This window comes from Dryobates pubescens, chromosome 15 (assembly GCF_014839835.1).
Source record: "Dryobates pubescens isolate bDryPub1 chromosome 15, bDryPub1.pri, whole genome shotgun sequence".
NCBI classification, from domain to species: domain Eukaryota; kingdom Metazoa; phylum Chordata; class Aves; order Piciformes; family Picidae; genus Dryobates; species Dryobates pubescens.
Window position 1 is genome coordinate 24,611,829 of NC_071626.1, and position 18,128 is coordinate 24,629,956.

General features: G+C 52.1%; 1 protein-coding gene across 1 annotated transcript in view; it reads right to left on the bottom strand.

Moving 5' to 3' along the window:
* Positions 1 to 440: 440 nt before the first annotated feature.
* The window catches only part of LOC104304692 (chromatin remodeling regulator CECR2), a 133,068-nt gene continuing 115,380 nt past the window's right edge, over positions 441 to 18,128 (bottom strand). Inside the window, exons 10-19 of the mRNA XM_054167951.1 lie at positions 13,301 to 13,430; positions 12,999 to 13,036; positions 12,811 to 12,902; positions 12,428 to 12,554; positions 10,395 to 10,828; positions 8,939 to 9,067; positions 7,999 to 8,821; positions 4,323 to 5,727; positions 1,766 to 1,871; positions 441 to 715 (exon numbers count right to left, since the gene is read on the bottom strand). Of these exons, the coding sequence (XP_054023926.1) occupies positions 710 to 715; positions 1,766 to 1,871; positions 4,323 to 5,727; positions 7,999 to 8,821; positions 8,939 to 9,067; positions 10,395 to 10,828; positions 12,428 to 12,554; positions 12,811 to 12,902; positions 12,999 to 13,036; positions 13,301 to 13,430 (3,290 nt within the window). The 3' untranslated portion in view covers positions 441 to 709. The remainder of the gene's footprint in view (positions 716 to 1,765; positions 1,872 to 4,322; positions 5,728 to 7,998; positions 8,822 to 8,938; positions 9,068 to 10,394; positions 10,829 to 12,427; positions 12,555 to 12,810; positions 12,903 to 12,998; positions 13,037 to 13,300; positions 13,431 to 18,128) is intronic.

Below are 18,128 nucleotides of genomic sequence, written 5' to 3' on the forward strand. Positions count from 1 at the left end.
AACCAACCCTTGTGTTGTGTCTTGGCTGCAGAGGATAGGAAGCAGGACAGCAAGTCACCCATCGTGCATTCCCTCAGCTCTCCCCCCAGCCCCTCACCCTATCCTGAAAGATTTCAGTGTGATATGATTGTAAACAGTTAAGGATTCCTCCAGTGCTAAGCCCACTACAAGCTGGGCCCCCCCCTCCCCCATTATGTACAATACATTCACCAACAACAGAAATTTATTTCAAAAGGCAACAGGTTAAATTCTGTAAACTGGATCCAGCTCCAAAACACACACACATATTAATACTACAAGTAAAATTCCATCCTCCTCCTCTTCCACCCTGAAAAATATACCTGAGTTTAGCAGTCAGTGAAAGTTTCCACCCTACCCCCTCCCTCCCCACCCCACCCCCCAAAAACAAAAACCCACCCAAAACCCCCCAAATCCCTCAAACCCTGAAGGAGATGCAGTCTCCGGTCACGGAAAGCCACTAGTTTGCAATGCCTGCTCTGTGGTGGGGCGAGCCAGCTGCTCATCTGGCTGGGGCCCAGCGCTGCTCCAGGGTCCCAACACAAAAGCTGTCACGGCACGACGTCCCACGGACCCGGGAGCTACGAGCTGCTCGGGCAAGGGGAGGGTGGGAGGAAGGGCAGGTCTTCCTCCCCCTTGTCCAAATCACGCGTGGCTTTCGTTTTCATGAGGTCCTTTTCCCTTCCTTGGACTAGCTCTGGAAGAGGAACAAGAGTTGGAGGCTTTAAATGGCAGTTGTAGAAAGGCATAACCTCATCATTGCATGCCACCACTTCAAAGCCAGGATTGCAGAGTCACAGAATGTTAGGGTTGGGAGGGACCTCAAAAGATCACAGAATGGTCTGGGTTGGAAGGGGTTTCCAAAGGTCATCCACTCCACCCCCCCTGCAGTCAGCAGGGACATCCTTAACTAGATCAGGTTGCCCAGGGCCTCGTTGAGCCTCACCTTGAATACCTTCAGGCGTGAGGCCTCAACCACTTCCCTGGGCAACCTGTTCCAGTGTTCTACCACCCTCATAGTGAAGACCTTGTTCCTGATATCCAATCTAAATCTGTTCTTCTCCAGCTTAAAGCCATTGCCCCTCATCCTATCACTGCAGGCCTTTGCAAGCAGTCTCTCCCCATCCTTCTTGTAGCCCCCTTCAGGTACTGGGAGGCTGCTATCAGGTCTCCCCAGAGCCTCCTCTTCTCCAGGCCCCAGCTCCCTCAGCCTGTCCTCGAGGCAGAGCTGCTCCAATCCCCCTCATCATCTTCATATCCCTCCTCTGGACCTGCTCCATCAGGTCCATGTCCTTCCTATATTGAGGGCTTCAGACCTGTACACAGGTACATTGGAGCCCTCGATAGAGGAAGGACATGGGCCTGATGAAGTGGGTCCAGAGGAGGGCCATGAGAATGACCAGGGGATTGAAGATTACCCAGCCCAAACCCCCTGCCAGAGCAGGATCACCTAGAGCAGATCACACAGGAATGCATCCAGGTGGGTTTTGAATATCTCCAGAGAAGGAGACTCCACAACCCCCCTGGGGAGCCTTCTCCAGTGTTCCCTCACAGGGAAAAAAATGCTTCCTCATGTTTACATCGATATGCCTGGGTTATGTTTTATGGTCAGCTAAGACTATAGAGGCATCCCCAGCTCCACTGAATAGCACTTTCCAGCTTCCTCCAGCGCTTTACAGTCTCATCAAACACTTCACTCTTATAAGCAGTGGGAAGAGAGAGATTGGCATTTCAGTTCTGCTCTTACTTGATCCAGAGGCAACGCTGATGGTTTTTGTGACGTCAAATCTTCCCGGGACATGGTGGCTGTAGGCATCTTCGGGAAGGGAACTTGAGCCTGATGCATTTGCATTCTGGAGCCAGGTTGAATGGAAAGAGTTTTAGCACAGGAACATCATGAGCCAAGCACCCCTACTTTGTTGAATGCACACACACAACATTCACAAACAAGCGTGCAGCTCGTGTGTTCTTCTCTCTGGCTTCCCCTAAAAACACAAAACTCTTAATCTGTGCCACCTCCCCAATGGCTGAGGTGCAAGCCAGCCTCCCTACTAGAAGGGGGACAGACAAGCACAGTCTAAACACCATTTTAAAATCTGAACAGGTAATTTTTGGAGCAGCAGAACGTTCCACTTGGAACTAAAATGTGATCTGCACAACCTTAGTGAGAAGTCATCCTCGGCGAGGAAAATTTCAGGTCGAAAGTAGGGGCAACGCAAGAGGAGGGGGAGAAAAGGGAGCAAAGCTGAAGTAAAGGGATTCACAAGAGGCTCATTTCCACTGCAGCTTACTCTGCCCTGCTACAAGGAAGTTGCAATAAAATACTTGCAAGGAAAATAGAATAGAATTAACCAGGTTGGAAAAGACCTTTGAGATCACCGAGTCCAACCTCTCACCCAACGCCATCTAATCAACCAAACCATGGCACTGAGTGCTTCATCCAGTCTCTTAAACACCTCCAGTGATGGTGACGCCACCACCTCCCTGGGCAGCACATCCCAATGGCCAATCTCTCTTTCTGGGAAGAATTTCTACCTACTACACAGCCTAAACCTCCCTGGCACAGCTTGAGACTGTGTCCTCTTGTTCTGGTGCTGCTTGCCTGGGAGAAGAGACCAACCCCCACCTGGCTACAACCTCCCTTCAGGTAGTTGGCAAGAGTCCATTTGATTAAGAGGTGCACAAGCCTGGATGACACATTAACAAAACCCAGTGTGGTAGTTTGAGGCTGGGGTGCCTTTAAGAAGCCACAAAGTTGCAGACCTCCAGGAGGTGGACTGGAAGGTGTATTTCATACCCAGAAGTCCTGCAGCCCTGTAAGACTGGCTGCAGAGTCAGTTTTCTTCCCTTTCCCCTCCCTCTCTCCTCCCAGGAGGATGCACAGGCTCTTATCTCTTGCAGGGGAGGCCTGGTGTTGGCCTTGGCAATGCTGCCAATTAGGCCTGGAGCAGCCTAATTGGGGCCTGGAGCTGCCAAGCTGAATTTCAGCTGCATCACAACGGTGTGGTATGGAGGGTAGGGAGGCTTGGGTTTGTTGGCCTGGTTTAAAGGGAGGTTTGTGTGAAGCTTTGGCTTAATGTGGTTGTAGCCAGGTAGGGGTTGGTCTCTTCTCCCAGGCAGCCAGCACCAGAACAAGAGGACAGAGTCTCAAGCTGTGCCAGGGGAAGTTTAGGCTGGAGGTGAGAAAGTTCTTCCCAGATAGACTAATTGGCCATTGGGATGTGCTGCCCAGGGTGGTGGTGGAGTCACCATCCCTGGAGGTGTTCAAGAGGGGATTGGATGTGGCACTTGGAGCCATGGTTTAGTCATGAGGTCGGTGGTGACAGGTTGGACTTGGTGACCTTTGAGGTCTCCTCCCACCCTGGTGATTCTGTGTTAAGCCCAGAGTAGGCATTTTGTGTATTTTGCACGTTTTGCACTGTGTTGCTTTGTGGTTTGTAGTTGTGAACAGTAGTTCTGTTTAAACCTTCCAATTCTATCCCAACCCTTTGTGTGAGTGTTTTTTCTTCTGCCCCTTTTGGAAGGGGGTAAGAGAGCATCTGCCTCGCTCTAAACTAAGACAGTGTCAGACAAAACAAAGCACTGGTGTGGAGATGGACGGGGCAGGCTAACAGGTCTCCAGGACAGTGATTGCTCCTTGTTTTAAGAACCTGCAGCCATCAGACTTTCTCTCCAGCTTAAGAGACCTCTTGCTCCACGGGCTTGAGTCACCTGCTAGCTTTTCAGCTCTGCTCACCATCTCACAGAATCAACCAGGTTGGAAAAGACTTCAGAGGTCATCAAGTCCAACCTGTCACCTAACACCTCCTGACAACTAAACCATGGCTCCAAGTGCCACATCCAATCCTTTTTTGAACACCTCCAGGGACAATGACTCCACCACCTCCCTGGGCAGCACATCCCAATGGCCAATTACTCTTTCTGGGAAGAACTTTCCCCTCACCTCCAGCCTAAACTTCCCCTGGCACAGCTTTAGACTGTGTCCTCTTGTTCTGGTGCTGCTTGCCTGGGAGAAGAGACCAACCCCCTCCTGGCCACAACCTCCTTTCAGGTAGCTGTAGACAGCAAGAAGGTCTCCCCTGAGCCTCCTCTTCTCCAGGCTGAGCAACCCCAGCTCCCTCAGCCTCTCCTCACAGGGCTGTGTTCCAGACCCTTCCCCAGCCTCATTGCCCTTCTCTGGACACCTTCAAGTATCTCAATGTCCTCCTTAAATCTCTGACCTCAAGTGGTATCTTTTTCCAAGGATATCCAACACATTGTCACCCAAGCCTCACCCCTGCTTCCCACAGAAAGAATCATCTTACCCTGAGGGTCTATACAAGTCCTGGGGTGGCCCCCCCATGCCACCTCCACTGCCTCTCTGCTCCATCAGCAAGGCCTGAAAGTGACCAACGTTCTCGTCCCGGCAGCGGTACAGGGGCCCCTCCTGAGAGAGGCCATTGGCCTGGCCAGAGGCTGGATGGTGAGACAGGTGAGCATTCATAGGCGATCCGTACGTCCTGGGCTGGAAATGGCTGGCGGGGAGCCGGGACGCATAAGGAGGGCCAGTCTGTAGCATCATCCCGTGGGGAGGGAAAGCCGAAGGGCTGAATCCCATCCCTGAGCCCAAGTGCGGCGGAGGGGCTCCGTAGAGGAACTCCCCCGCTGCCACCGAGCTCTGCCTCTTCGTGGCCGCGTTGTGGTTGTCCAAATCAAGAAACTCTTTGGGACTCTCCGGTCTATCCTGGGACTCCTCGGACTTCTCATCTTCAGGCCCCACCTCCGGCCCGTCGCTCGGAGAAACCTCTTTGGCACTCGCTACGTCCATGCGGCTGGGAGAGGCGAGGGCAACGCTCAGTGCCTCGCAGCCCTGCAAGCTGCTGGCGGACCCCCTGTCTGGGAAAGGGGGTCTGGCCAGGGGGGGGTGGGTAGTGGGGTTGGCCTGAGGGTGGAGAGGCCTCTGCCAGTCCGAGTAGCCCTGCGGACAGGCGTAGTAGGGCGATCGCTGGTAGTGGTGGTAAGAGGGTTGAGGCTGCGGCTGGTAGGGGTAGGGCATGCCCTGAGGGGGCCGGTACCGGGGAAAGACGCCAGGGTGGGTGCTGCTGGGCTGGAAACCCCGTGGGGAAAAATGCTGGGGGTGGGAGGCAGGAGGAGGAGGCGGCGGCGGCTTTCCCCCCATCATGGGGCTGAACCCCTGCAGGCCTGGGTTGATGTGGTAGCGCCCGGCTGAATTTGGGTATTCCAGACCAGGCATGTAGAGAGGGTGGAACTGGTTGGGGGCAGCCCCCATGGAGCCAGAGTCCACAGCAGGGAGGCTGCTGCCCTGCCCCATGCAAGGCACAGTCGCATCAGGCAGAGCCTTCCCGCTGCCGCAGAGGGGCTTCTCCAACAGGGTGCTGGCTAAGCCTTTCCCCTCGGCGCCAGCCACCGCCCCCTCTCCTGCAGCCCCGTTCTCAGGTAGGGGACCCCCTCTCTCAGAGGCGGGCACCAGGTCCCTCACACAGCCTGGGCCACCAGTGTAGCCGCCTTCTGCCGGCCACGTGCCCTTGCCCTGTCCTGCCTTCAGGTCGCCCTTCATGCCGGAGCTGTCCCCATCCCCGTCTGGGGGCAAGGCGCGCCTGGTGCACTCCATGGGCAGCGGGGGCTTGGGATGAGGTAGGAGCTTGGTGTAGGCCCCGTCAGGAATGCCGATGCACTGAGCCTTCTCATCCATACCTGCTGGTGGCTCCACTGGAAAGAGAGGGGGGAAAAGTCACGTGTTGGCCTAATTTCACGTTGTCCTTCCCCACCCAGCGCGTGCAGCCGCACTCACCCAAAGCACACAGCTCACAGTAATTCCAGCCAGCTTCACTAGGTCTACCAAGTCCCCTCTCAGCATCCTGTTGTGCCACTGACCCAAAGCTGCTGGGGCAGCCTGACAGGTCCCTAACACCCACCCAGAGAAAACATCTCACTTTTGCACAAATGGAGGGGCAAAAGGAACGACTTTGTAAAGCCACAAAGATCCTTCCATCACAGACTACTACAAAGCCTACAATGTTCTGTCCTCTACTCAGACTTCCCTATGGGACTGCCAGAGTGTGGTACCAGGACAGCTGCTCGTCTGGGGGGCTGCAGGCTCCCTCCCACACCCATCACACAGCCTTCCCCTTCAGAGTCCTTTAGCAATCCTAAGGTGCATTGCTGCAAAGTCAGGTGATCTTTAGTAGCCTTTTAAAAAGGCTTGTTTAAAAACCCCTTGTGATGTTGCATTTGTGATGGAAAGGCACATATGAACTGATTCCTTAAGATACAGGTCTGCTGTAGCTTGCAAGCCACTGGTAGGACATATGCCCACCAGAGTAACATCACATACGTGGGTTTGGTCTGATGTGGGTGTGCAGAGCCTGCCAAATGGAGAGGCAGAGTTGGGAAATACCACAGTGACTTCCACACAAGAACAGACTTAAGCAAGCTGTGCTACCCCTTCTAATCCACAAATACCACTTGCCTGCAGCTTGGGCAGAAGTGCCACCATGCACTGAGATGCTACGAAGCCAGTCACAGCCATATTTTAACCAACTGTGACTCGGAGATGCAGCAACTCTGCCCTGCAATCACCCAACGTCCTCCTCCTGTCTCTGTTCTAAATCCAGCACAGCTAAATGATGATGGCTCTTAAGCAATGCCACACAAGGAAAGAGTTTCCTCTTAGTACAAGGCACACAAGGGATCAATAAAAGATGCAATGGGTTTTGATCTTTAGCTTACCAGCCAGAAGTAATGAAAAAAATATCATTTTTTTTGATCTTTGGGATTTTTTGATCTCTACTTCAGGTTTTATTTTTAATGGTTGTTGGTTATTTTTGATCTCTGGTTTATCAGCTAGAGTGAGTGAAATTCAGCTAGAAAGAACTTCTGACATGACACCATCCCACCTGAACTGACAGGGCTGCTCAGGGGGCTTTCAGCCAGTCCTGTTGTGTGAAGCTTTGAGATGTTGAAAGCTCCCAAGGCAGATGTGCAGTTCAGAGAAGCCATACTGACATACACACAAAGGTGTCTGTTCAATCCATTTATGTCTTCTTGCCTTACCCAACTCTGCAGATACAATTTTTATATCAAGCTCTAGAAGCATCACAGCCTAATGCTTTGCATTTGCACCCCGTGGCAAACTGCTAACTTGCAGGGATGGCTGGGACAGAGGGGGCCTCTGCCAGGCTGCACTGAAACAAACCAATCTCAAAAATAATCAATCTGAGCAGTGGCTGAGGCAGAAAAAAGGCTGCAGCTGAATGTGTCCCCCACAACTCTTTCACAAAGTATTTCATTCTTTTCTAGGAAAAAGTCAAAACCACCGAGCCTGCTTTTGCTGCTGAGCCTCAGCCACCCTTTAGAACTGACTCTGGTAAGCCTGAAAGCCAGGACGTGTTTTAGAATCACAGAATTGTCAGGGTTGGAAGGGACCTCAAGGCTCAGCCAGTCCCAACCCCCCTGCCATGGCCAGGGACACCTCACACTACAGCAGGTTGCTCACAGCCACCTCCAGCCTGGCTGCAAACACCTCCAGGCATGAGGCTTCCACCACCTCCCTGGGCAACCTGTGCCAGGCTCTCACCACCCTCATGGTGAAGAATTTCTTCCTGACATCCAATCTGAATTTAGCCATTTCTGGTTTTTGTTCCATTTCCCGTAGCCCTATTTTCCACTTCTCTAGTAGTGCAAATGCAAAGAAAGCCACACTTGCAGACACAGGTTTTGTGCATCTGCAAGACAGTTAAGTTTGGACCCTGCAAATCTGGAGCCCAAGAGCAACAAAGCCGGCCTGGGTGTGCTCCATTAGCCTCCTTGCAAGCTCACAGCAGAGCGCAGAGGGTCTGCTCCAGCAGGGAAGGTGGTGGTGTTGTGCAGCAGGTGGGAGGGATGCCTGTCAGTAAGCAAAAGGGAGGCAGGCAGGGGGATACAGGTGACAGAGGGAGGCAGGGAAGGTCAAATACTACCACCAGATGCTTGAAGGTTTACCTTGGTTGCTTTCCGTCTCCATGGTCTGGCTGGCCGGATCCTGTGAGCTCCCATTCCCCACAAGGGGTTTGGGAGGCTGCGCGCTGGTGGCGGAGGTGGCGTGAGCCAGCTGGGGAAAGGGTCCAGGGAGGTGCGGGGGGGGTGGCTGGCGAGGGTGGTAAGGCACACCCGGTGGGCACACCCGGGAGGACAGCTGCTGCATGGCGATCATCTCCGGGCTGTCCATCATGGATTCCCCACCCTGGCACCCTCTTTGAACCTGAGGTGGTCCCCCAAATAGAGTGGTTGATGGCTGCGGCATCCTCTGGCCGGAAGCTTTCCCAGGTGGTCTGATAAATCCTGAGGGAGGCACCCCGTGAGGTAGGAAATTTGATTGCTCAGTCCACTGGCTGGGAGGCAGCGGTTGCCTCACGGCCCGGGGGTCCATCATATGACCCAGGGCACGGGGCTGGAGCGAGGGCCCTGGTCCCATGGGGGTCTTCTCCTCTGGCCCCGCGGTACCCTGGCTGGCAGGGCTGTGGCTGCCGTTCCACAGGGCCGGGTGTGCGCGGTTCAGGTACTTGTAGGGCCGGTACATGTGCCCTGGGGGGACCTCCGAGCCCTCCGGTGGCCTCACAGCGGGTCCGTTGTGCCTCGGGGGTAGGAAGCCCTGCTGGAACTGGGCCGGTGGGTAAACTGCCTCGGGTGGGGGGCCACTCACACCCCCTAGCTGCAGGCTGCCTGGCCGTGGGCCAAGGCCGGCAATGTGGGTGGGTCCTGCACACGCCTGCTTCTCTGGGGCAGCCAGCCTGTGCCCACGGTGCTCACTCAGTCCCACGGCCGGCTGGGAAGGAGGGAGAGAGAGATGGGGTGGGTCTCAGTGAGAGGTGTCACGCTGCAAGGAGCGGAGGGGCCCTGTGGGTCCCAGGGTGCCGGATCTGTCGGCTGCAGCGTTTCTTACCTGCATAGCAAAGTGCTGGTGCTGCTGGACCGGGTCTGCGGGATGGGGCTCAGGCACTCGGGGTGAGCCATACAGTTTCGTGGGGTCCGACCCGCGCAGGGGACCGAACGTTCCTGGCACGGCTGGTCTCTGGGGGACAGGGAGGGGTGCAGGAGGGAGACATAAAGCAATTTGTGAAGTGCAGAAAAGCAGCAGAGGTGGTGAAAGGGAGGGGAAGCTGAAGGTGGAAGAATCACACGGATAAGCAGATGGAAAAATCCATGGCTTCTGTGCTACGGACACAGCTCCCCCGCTAATGCCACTCTTTCACACCCCAGTCATGTATCCCTGTGCTCGAGGCTGCCATGTGCTCACCACCAAACTACTTGGGAGCAAGGAGGATGACTGGAGGGGGCAGTGGCCAGCCCCAAGAGAAGGAGCAGACCACAAGAGTATGCAAGCAGGATGACTGGAGAGTGTTCTGGATTTCCTTCAAAACACTGGTTGCATCCAGCTCTCCTATGACTTCTCACAATTTATGTCACAAGAATCACTCTTAAAAATGTTGTTTGATTTCTAGCTAAAAGGGCAAGGAGTAGCCTGGATCTCAGAGGAGAAACTGATACACCACAGCACAAACCATCTGTGATTAAAATGGAAAAGGCAGTGAGTAATGGGGGAAGAACAACCCAGAGGGGAGGCAGAACAAGTAGCATTCAAGGAAGAAATGCTGGGCTAAAGAGAGGTGACTGCTGCAGCCCAGGGTGGCCTTGTGTTTGATTTCATTTACTGCTTTCATAAACAGTCACTGCATGAAATGCAGTAGTACACAGATGGCACAGAGTTACCAGGCATCTGCAAACAATTGAGACAAAAGACCACCAGCTTGTTTAGCAGCAAAAAGTGGGGGTTAAGACTGCTTTCCATGCACAGTGGGGTAAGTCTCCAAGCAGAGAAGAGAACTGAGGGAGCCACACAGACACATACTGGCCACGGGAAATATTAGGGGAGTGCTCCCAGCTCATGTGGCAAAGACTGGAACTGTACCAGTTTAAGACATGAAAAGTTTCAGTTGTAGAAACCATAGCCCTGAAATCCTTAACCTCTGGGAAGTGGAGGGGGCCAAGTTCTTTTTGGTGGTGCACACTAATAAGACAAGGAACACCAGGTACAAGCTTGAACGTAGAAGGTTTCACCTCAACATGAGGAGAAACTTCTTTACAGTGAGGGTGCCAGAGCCCTGGAGCAGGCTGCCCAGAGAGGTTGTGGAGTCTCCTTCTCTGGAGCCTTTCAAGCCCCACCTGGATGCATTCCTGTGTGGACTACCCTGGGTGATCCTGCTTTGGCATACTGCGATACTGTGAAAGTGTTCTTGCCATGCAGTAAAGATTTCACAGTGGAGAGCATCATTCTGCTCCACCTCCCTCCCTCTCTCCACAGGCCTGATGAGTGAAGAAAGGCAGAAATGGCTCCTTACCATCTGGCTGGGATGTGGCACAGGGCTGGGCATGCCGCCGTACTGCAGGGACCGAGGGAAGCCTCGCCCATTGGCAGGGCCTACTTCTCGAGGAGGCTGTGCTGGGTTGCCACTTGGGTCCTCTGCAGAAGATGAGGAGAAGGAGGAGGAAGAGGAAGAAGAGGAAGAAGCAGGAGCCCTGGAAGCAGCTCGATATGGTGGGGGCTTTCCTCCATTTTCCAGGCGTTGCTGCCTCTTGCCTGCTCCCTCCGGGTCTCGGGACCGGGTCCAGACGCTGCCCGTGCCAGAGCGGCCGGACCGCCGGCTCCTCTTCTCTCGCCTCCCATCTTCTCTGATCCAAAATTCCTCATCAGTATCTCCATCTTCCCCAGGGAAGTGCTTCATCATTGCTCGGTGAAAGCACCTCTCCAAGTTGTAAGCCATCTTGGTATATTCTGGTCAAAAAAACCCCAAGCCCCAACAACGTCAAGGGACAGAGCCTCATAGAGAGAAACAACCAAGCAACATCAGACTTCTCCTGTCAAGTAAATCATCTTCCCTCCACAAAGTCCCTTTGTGGAAGACTTTTGTTCCTCACTAGCCAACTTTGGCTTACATCCTTAAACTTGACAAAGCAATGCCGCATCAAATTTGTTCAGTAAGCCTTACCAGAGGACAGGCACATAGGCATGACAGAACAGCATTAACAGCACAGCCTGCAGAGTCAGCATTAACTGAGTGTTGCAGCACAGTGCCAAGAGTTACATTATGAGAAGCACCACCTCTGCTCACGATTAGCCAGCAGAGTGCTGAGGCAAGAAGTGAGGACTTCCAGCAACGCTATTTCAGAGGCTTTTGGACTCATTCAAATGTCTGCTGCATGCTACAAACCAGGGGGAAATCAGCAAACATTAATTATTCACGTGCAGACTCTAAAGCGTGCACTGACGCCGGAGCAAAAGCTATTTGCGAGCACCAGCGTCCAAACTGCCTTATTGCCCAAGGATGGTTCTGCTCAGAGGGGCTCCTGCTTTTCATTGGAGAGGATAGGAAGGAAAAGACACAAGAGGTGTTAATGACAAAGGCTTTCCACTTGTTTCCACTAAACTAACCCTGAAGCTCCTCAGGAAGCAGAGTTCTCCCAGTGGCAGGGCAGGAATGCCTTTACTTGGGGCCCACAGCGACAAGCTGGGTAGCTCCATTTTCCCTTTCAAGGCAGTGCTGGTGAGGCATAGTCTGCAGTGAAGACCCACCATATGGGAACTGATTTCTTACCTAAGCAGTGTGCAGAATTTTAATTGGCATGGCAATTAAACCCAGGGTTTTCCATTTGCAGAGGCATGTTATTCATTCAATAGCCAAGGAACCTAAAAACTACGTTTTCTGTAGAAAGGACTACCAGCCTGGTGCATACATCCCTTTTCTGTGGTACTCAGCAAACACTGGGAGCTAACCAGACTCTAATGCTTTTCCAAGTCTGTGTTAGATAGTATGAGAAAATGGGGAATACAGACACACACACAAGCACAGGAAGCAACGAGCTCAGAAACAGATTTCCTTCCCTCCACAGTCTGCTTTCACCATCTACCAACACAGGAGTCCCTTGGAATGCCATATCCCCATTCAGCATGGCCACATTCTGCAGAAAACCTTGCTAAAACCCCAGGCCTTATCACTTAGGAGCTCCTTTTTTTGTGCAGCCTCCCCAGAACACCCTGAGAGTAAGCACAAATCAAGAACTGATGAGTAGGAAAAGATCACTGCTTGATTGGACTGGAGATTCAGTCCGCCTGGTTTCTTCCTCTCAGTGGGTAGCTACACCCTGGGGTCCTATGAAGCCCTGGAACAGGCTGCCCAGGGAAGTGGTTGAGTCACCATCCCTCAAAGATATTTAAGAGATATGTAGATATGGTGCTGGGGGACTTGGTTTCACAGTGGACTTGGTAGTGTTGGGGTAATGGTTGGACTCTATGATCTTAAACATCTTTTCCAGCCTAAATGTTTCTATGATTGAGAGCTGCAAAGAGATGAACTTAGCATCTTACTGCTCTTACCACTGCCTTCACCATTGTACTTAAGACAGTTCCTGAACATGGTCTTCATATCGCCCACAAATTCCTCCTTGGTGCAGTACTGACCTCCATTCAACTTCTTCTCCATGCTGGAGATGTCCATGGGGGCCTGAAACGCAACCAAACCTCCCTTCAGTTACAGCAAGCAGAGTGGGGTTTGCAAAGTTGCACAGATATCTTCCTCACAGAGAGGGGGTGAGAAGTGGAGGCTGCTCTCCTGAGGGGCAGCCGCTCAGCTTTCGTTTCCTTGGCTTATGAGGCTACTGAGTCGTGCAGTTTGACTGTGAGAGCAGCAAACCACTAACAGAAAGCTGCATCCCAGCCAGTAGTGTGATTAGTCGAGATGTCTGGACCACTCCCCATACCTTAATGATCTGGTAGTAGTTGGGAGCATACGATTCATCAACGGGCTCCAAGAAGGGCCAAGAGTCCTTGTGAGCCTTTACCACATCTAGAACTGGCAAAAGAAAGGTGAATGGTTAAACACAGAAGCCCAGGGCAGTATTTTGCTTGGAGCAAGTCACGCAAAGGGGAAAGCTGGGGCAGGACTAACCTTTGTACATAGCTGTGAATTCATCATCCAGTTCAAAGCTGTAATGGGAAGTGCTACAGTGAATATGCAGATTGAGGACATGCAAGACACGCTGTCGTACTTCATTTGCCCTTCTACTCCATGCACAGTGCCATAATGCTGACGAAGAGGCCTCATCACAAACACTCTCCTAGTGTGGATGCTTTGCAGCCTACTCCTTGCCATCCTCCAACCTCACTTCTTCCCCCTCATTCCTGTGAATGATCACACTTCTATCCTTCCCCTACATGCTACTGCAATGCACTTGTGTGCTGCATACTCACAGATCCTTGGTCCTTCTCTCTTCCCTGGTAGGGGAGCTGGGATCCAAGTGGGAAAGCTCAGGGGGCAGCTCCTTCCCTTGCGCCAGCAGCCAGGCTCGTTCTTCACGAAGCTTCCTCCTCCTGGCCCGTTCTGCAGCGGGGAGGAGGGAGAGGTGAAAAGCCATTCAGCAACTCCTTGTCAACAACAGCTTGCAGGCAGAATGAAGGCAGCTCCTGCAGCTCTCAAGGACTCCAGTGAAACGGTCTTGTTCTTCCAAGCAAAAGCAGCAACAGCACAGAAGCAGGGGAAGTGAGAACACAGCTCACCAGCAATGTGCTGCTTCGTTTCCCCTTGACTTTACAGTCACTGACTTTGAAGCCTTACTGTGATACAGGTGCTTCCCTAGGCAGCTTCCAGACAAAGTCCTGACCGTGGGGTGGTACTAAGAGAGAAGTTCAATGCACAGACCTACGCAGAGGTCAGCATTATGGAAGAAGTTGGCTTGTTAAGCTACCATCCTGCAGATGCTTCACCTCAGCCAGGGGAACAGTGCTACTCTTCCTCTGCACTGAAGTAAATGAAAATTGTGAACTTGTTGAAGGAAACAAGCCAGAGAGTTGTGGTCAGTGGGATGGAGTCTAGTTGGAAGCCTCTATCTACTGGAGTCCCTCAGGGGTCAGCACTGGGACCAGTACTATTCAATATATTCACAACCTGAATAAGGGCACAGTCAGCAGGTTTGCTGATGACACCATTCTGGGGTGAGCAGCTGACACAGGAGGGTTGTGCTGCTATTCAGCCAGGCTTAGACAGGCTGAGAGCTGGGCAGGGAGAAGTTGAATCAAAAAATCAATGAGGGCAAGGGTAGAGTCTTGCACCTGAGAAAGAACAACCCCAGGTATCTGTACAGGTTGGAGACTGACCTGCTGGAGAGCAGTGAAGGGGAAAAAGACCAGGAGGTCCTAGTGGATAGGAGGTTGACCAGGAGCCAGCAATGTGCTCTGGTGGCCAAGAAGGCCAATGGCATCCTGGGGTGGATTAGAAGGGCTCATAGGGTTAGAAGGGCTCATGGATTAGAAGGGTTCATAGGATGGGAAAGGCTCTCCTCCCTCTCTGCTCTGCCCTGATAAGGCCACATCTGGAATATTGTGTCCAGTTCTGGGCCCCTCAGGTCAAGAAGGACCTCAGGGAACTGCTTGAGATTCCAGTCCAGAGCCACAAAGATGATGAAGGCAGTGGAACATCTTCCTTATGAAGGGAGCCTGAGGGAGCTGAGGGCTCTGTAGCTTGGAGAGGAGGAGCCTGAGGGTGACCTCATTGATGTTGATAAAGATGTGCAGAGTGAGTGCCCAGAGGCTGGAGCCAGGCTTGGGGGATGCCCAATGCCAGCACAAGAGGCAGTGGTGGAAGCTGAGGCATAGGAAGCTCCATGGAAACTTGAGGAAAACCTTTTACCCTGTGAGGGTGATGGAAAACTCAAACAGGCTGCCCAGGGGAGCTGTGGAGTCTCCTTCTCTGGAGATATTCAAGACCTGCCTGGATGTGGTCCTGTGTGATCTGCTCTAGGTGCTCCTGCTCTGGCAGGGGGGGTTGGACTGGATGAGCTTTTGAGGTCCCTTCTGGCCCCTGGAATTCTGTGAAGAGTAGTGCTGAGGCAAGGGGGTGGGGGGGAAGTTCTACCAGCTGGGTGGCAATAAGTAATCAGGGACACTAGTATTGTCCACCATCAGCTTTGGGAAGATTGCTCAGGTAGACCTTCATGGCCAGCAGCCAGATCAAGCAAGCTGCCACATAGGAGGGCCACTGGGACAGCTTTGGTTTAAGAGGTGAGAGACAGGAAGAAGCAATGCTGGTAATATAACCTGTGGCTTGCAAGCAGACAGCTGGCTAACAGACTGCTTCATAATAGAAAGTTTATGGGCTCTTATGAACCTCATTTCCTTTTTGTTATAGGAAATCTGAATTCATTTCACTTGCTAAACACCTGTGGTTGTACCAACTTTCTGTAGGAGCTCAGTTCTGTCAAAGTAATGTTCAAAGAGAGATATCATAGGGGGAAGACTCCAGAAAGCCAGCCACATGGAGGAACACCCAGAGTGAAAGGAAGGGGAGGGTGGGGGGCACGTGGCTAACACCCTCTAGCAGAAGCTCCATCTTTGGAAAATGCCAAGGACTTGAGAAGCACCAGCTCTGGTAAGAGTGTTAATTTGCTGTCTTACTCTGTCAGTCAAAAAACAAACTTGGGATGAGGGCACAAGGAAACTAGGAAAGGCTGCAAGGTGAGTATTTGCAGGGAAGTCCACAGCCAGTTATGCCAAAGGTTGGAAAAGAAAGTTCACATGTCCTGTATTAGGAGATTCTGGCAAGTACTGAAGTTGGAAAGAACATATATGCATCTTAGATGTCCTACAGAATCTCAGCACCTTCTATTACATATAGTGATGGGAAGTCCAATATCAAATCAGGTTTTTAAGGCCAGGCTGGATGTGGGTCTGAGCACCCTGATGTAGCGTGAGGTGCTCCCTGCCCATGGCAGGGGGGAGTTGGAAGTGGATGATCCTTGAGGTCCCTCCCAACCCTGACAATTCTGTGATTCTATGAAATTGCAGTTAACAGGGGTTATCTGAGCCTGCCCAAGTACTTCACACTGCTTTTGTAACAGCAGCATCACTGAGATGACTTTGGAATGGACAGCCAAATGAGGGAGCTGAGAAAAACACGGCGTGATGATTTGGGCAGCAAAAGGAAACACTCATGGTGAAAGCAGCCAAGAGGTAAGGTGATGAAGATTTTCAAAGCCCACCAAGGCCTCCCAAGGCTGTGACCTAATAAACTGACAGGAATCAGGGAGCCTTGGTACCAGACTGGAGCTCTGTCAGAATTAATGCCAGGCCCCTCTACCACAGCTAGTGATTAATATAGTGTGTTAGAGATCACTGGCAAATCTCATTGCCATGCTTTTGGCCCGAGTTAAGTCCTACCCAGCAGCTCTCAAAAATCTAACCAATGCCCTTAAAAGTACCTCAAACACCTAGAAAGAGAGAGAGAGAGAGAGAGAGAGGGAGAATGTTGGACCAGTGTCTGGAAAGAGAACTGGATTGGGCTCTTCTCAGTGGTGGCCAGTGATAGGATAAGGGGCAACAGATACGAACTAGAACACCGGAGGTTTCATTTGAACTTCAGGAGAAGCTTTACTTTGAGGGTGATGGGGCTGTGGAACAGGCTGCCCAGGGAGCTTGTGGAGTCTCCTTCTCTGAAGGCTTAAGACTTACCTGGACATGTTACTGTGCAACCTGACCCAGGCATACCTGTGTTAGCAGAGGGGTTGAACTGGATGATCTCCAGAGGTCCCTTCCAAACTCTACCATTCAAAGATTCTAGGTGGGAGTCGAGCCTGCTGTTGTGGCAAGAATCTAGAAAGCTGCTTTAGCTCAGAAATCCAGGAAAGCACAGATGGATCCAACAGGATTCTCGCTACCCAAAGCATGCATTTAAGTAAGGGGAAGGGAAATCTCAGAGTGGGAACAAGAACATGACCTAACAGCAGGCATACAGTCCAAAACCAAGAAGCAGATGAAGTGCTGATGAAGTTCACAAGCAGGTAGTTCACCCCGTGTTTCACAGCACCCTGCTGCAGAAGGCCTCACAAAATTAATGTTAAATCCCTAACAGACTGCAAGAAGTCCTTTGTCATCCTAAACATCTGCCAACAGATATCCATGCCTGTTTAGAGGTATCTACCTGTAGGCCTTCTGGAACTTCAAGACTAATTTTGTCTCTGCAATGAGGAATTAAGGCACAGAGAACATGCAATTTGCCAAAGAGAAGGTCGAGCAAGTAACTGGATTTTCTAAAGGTTAGGAAGGCAAGCAGGTGAAAGAAACTATTCTTAGATAACATCTGGTCTGCTACCAAACATCTGGTGGTAAACTGTTTCATCTTTGAAAGTTTACAAGGTTTTCATGAACTTTATCTTTATTCCTTTCAGATTCTTTATCCACTCAAGGATTCATGATTTATCCTCACTACCAATACAGGGGCGAGGTGGAAAAGCATTTGGGGGTGCTGGTGGATGAGAAGCTGGACAGGAGCAGGCAGGGTGAGCTTGCAGCACAGAAGGCCAATGGCAGCCTGGGCTGCATCCAAAGCAGCACTGCCAGCAGAACCAGAGAGGGGATTCTGCCACTTTGCTCTGCTCTGGCGAGACCTCACCTGCAGTGCTGTGTGCAGGTCCCTATGTACAGGAAGGACCTGGACCTGATGAGGGTCCAGGGTAGGGACACAACAATGGTCAGGGTGTTGGAGCAGCTCTGCTACAAGGACAGGCTGAGGGAGCTGGGGGTGTTCAGCCTGGAGAAGAGAAGGCTCCTGGGAGACCTAATAGCAGCTTGCCAGTACCTGAAGGGGGCTTCAAGAAGGATGGAGAGAGGCTATTTGCAAAGGCCTGCAGGGACAGGAGGATGGGCAATAGCTTCAAACCAGAGCAGATTTAGATTGGATATCAGGAATAAGTTGTTCACTGTGAGGGTGGTAGAACACTGGAACAGGTTGCCCAGGAAGGTGGTTGAGGTCCCATCCCTGATGATATTCAAGGTGAGGCTGGACAAGGCCCTGGGCAGCCTGATCTAGTTGGGGATGTCCCTGCTGAGTGCAGAGGGGGTTGGAGTGGATGAGCTTAGGAGGCTCTTCTGGCCTGGACCATTCTGTGATAGATACCTCCACACATTACCACCACAGATTTCTGAGGACATTTAGGCTTTCCCTGGAACTGCAAAAGCCCAGCCAGCCACTGCAGCAAAAACAACAGACAAAGGAAACCCCGTGGGGAAGGCTGACAGGGAGAAGGTA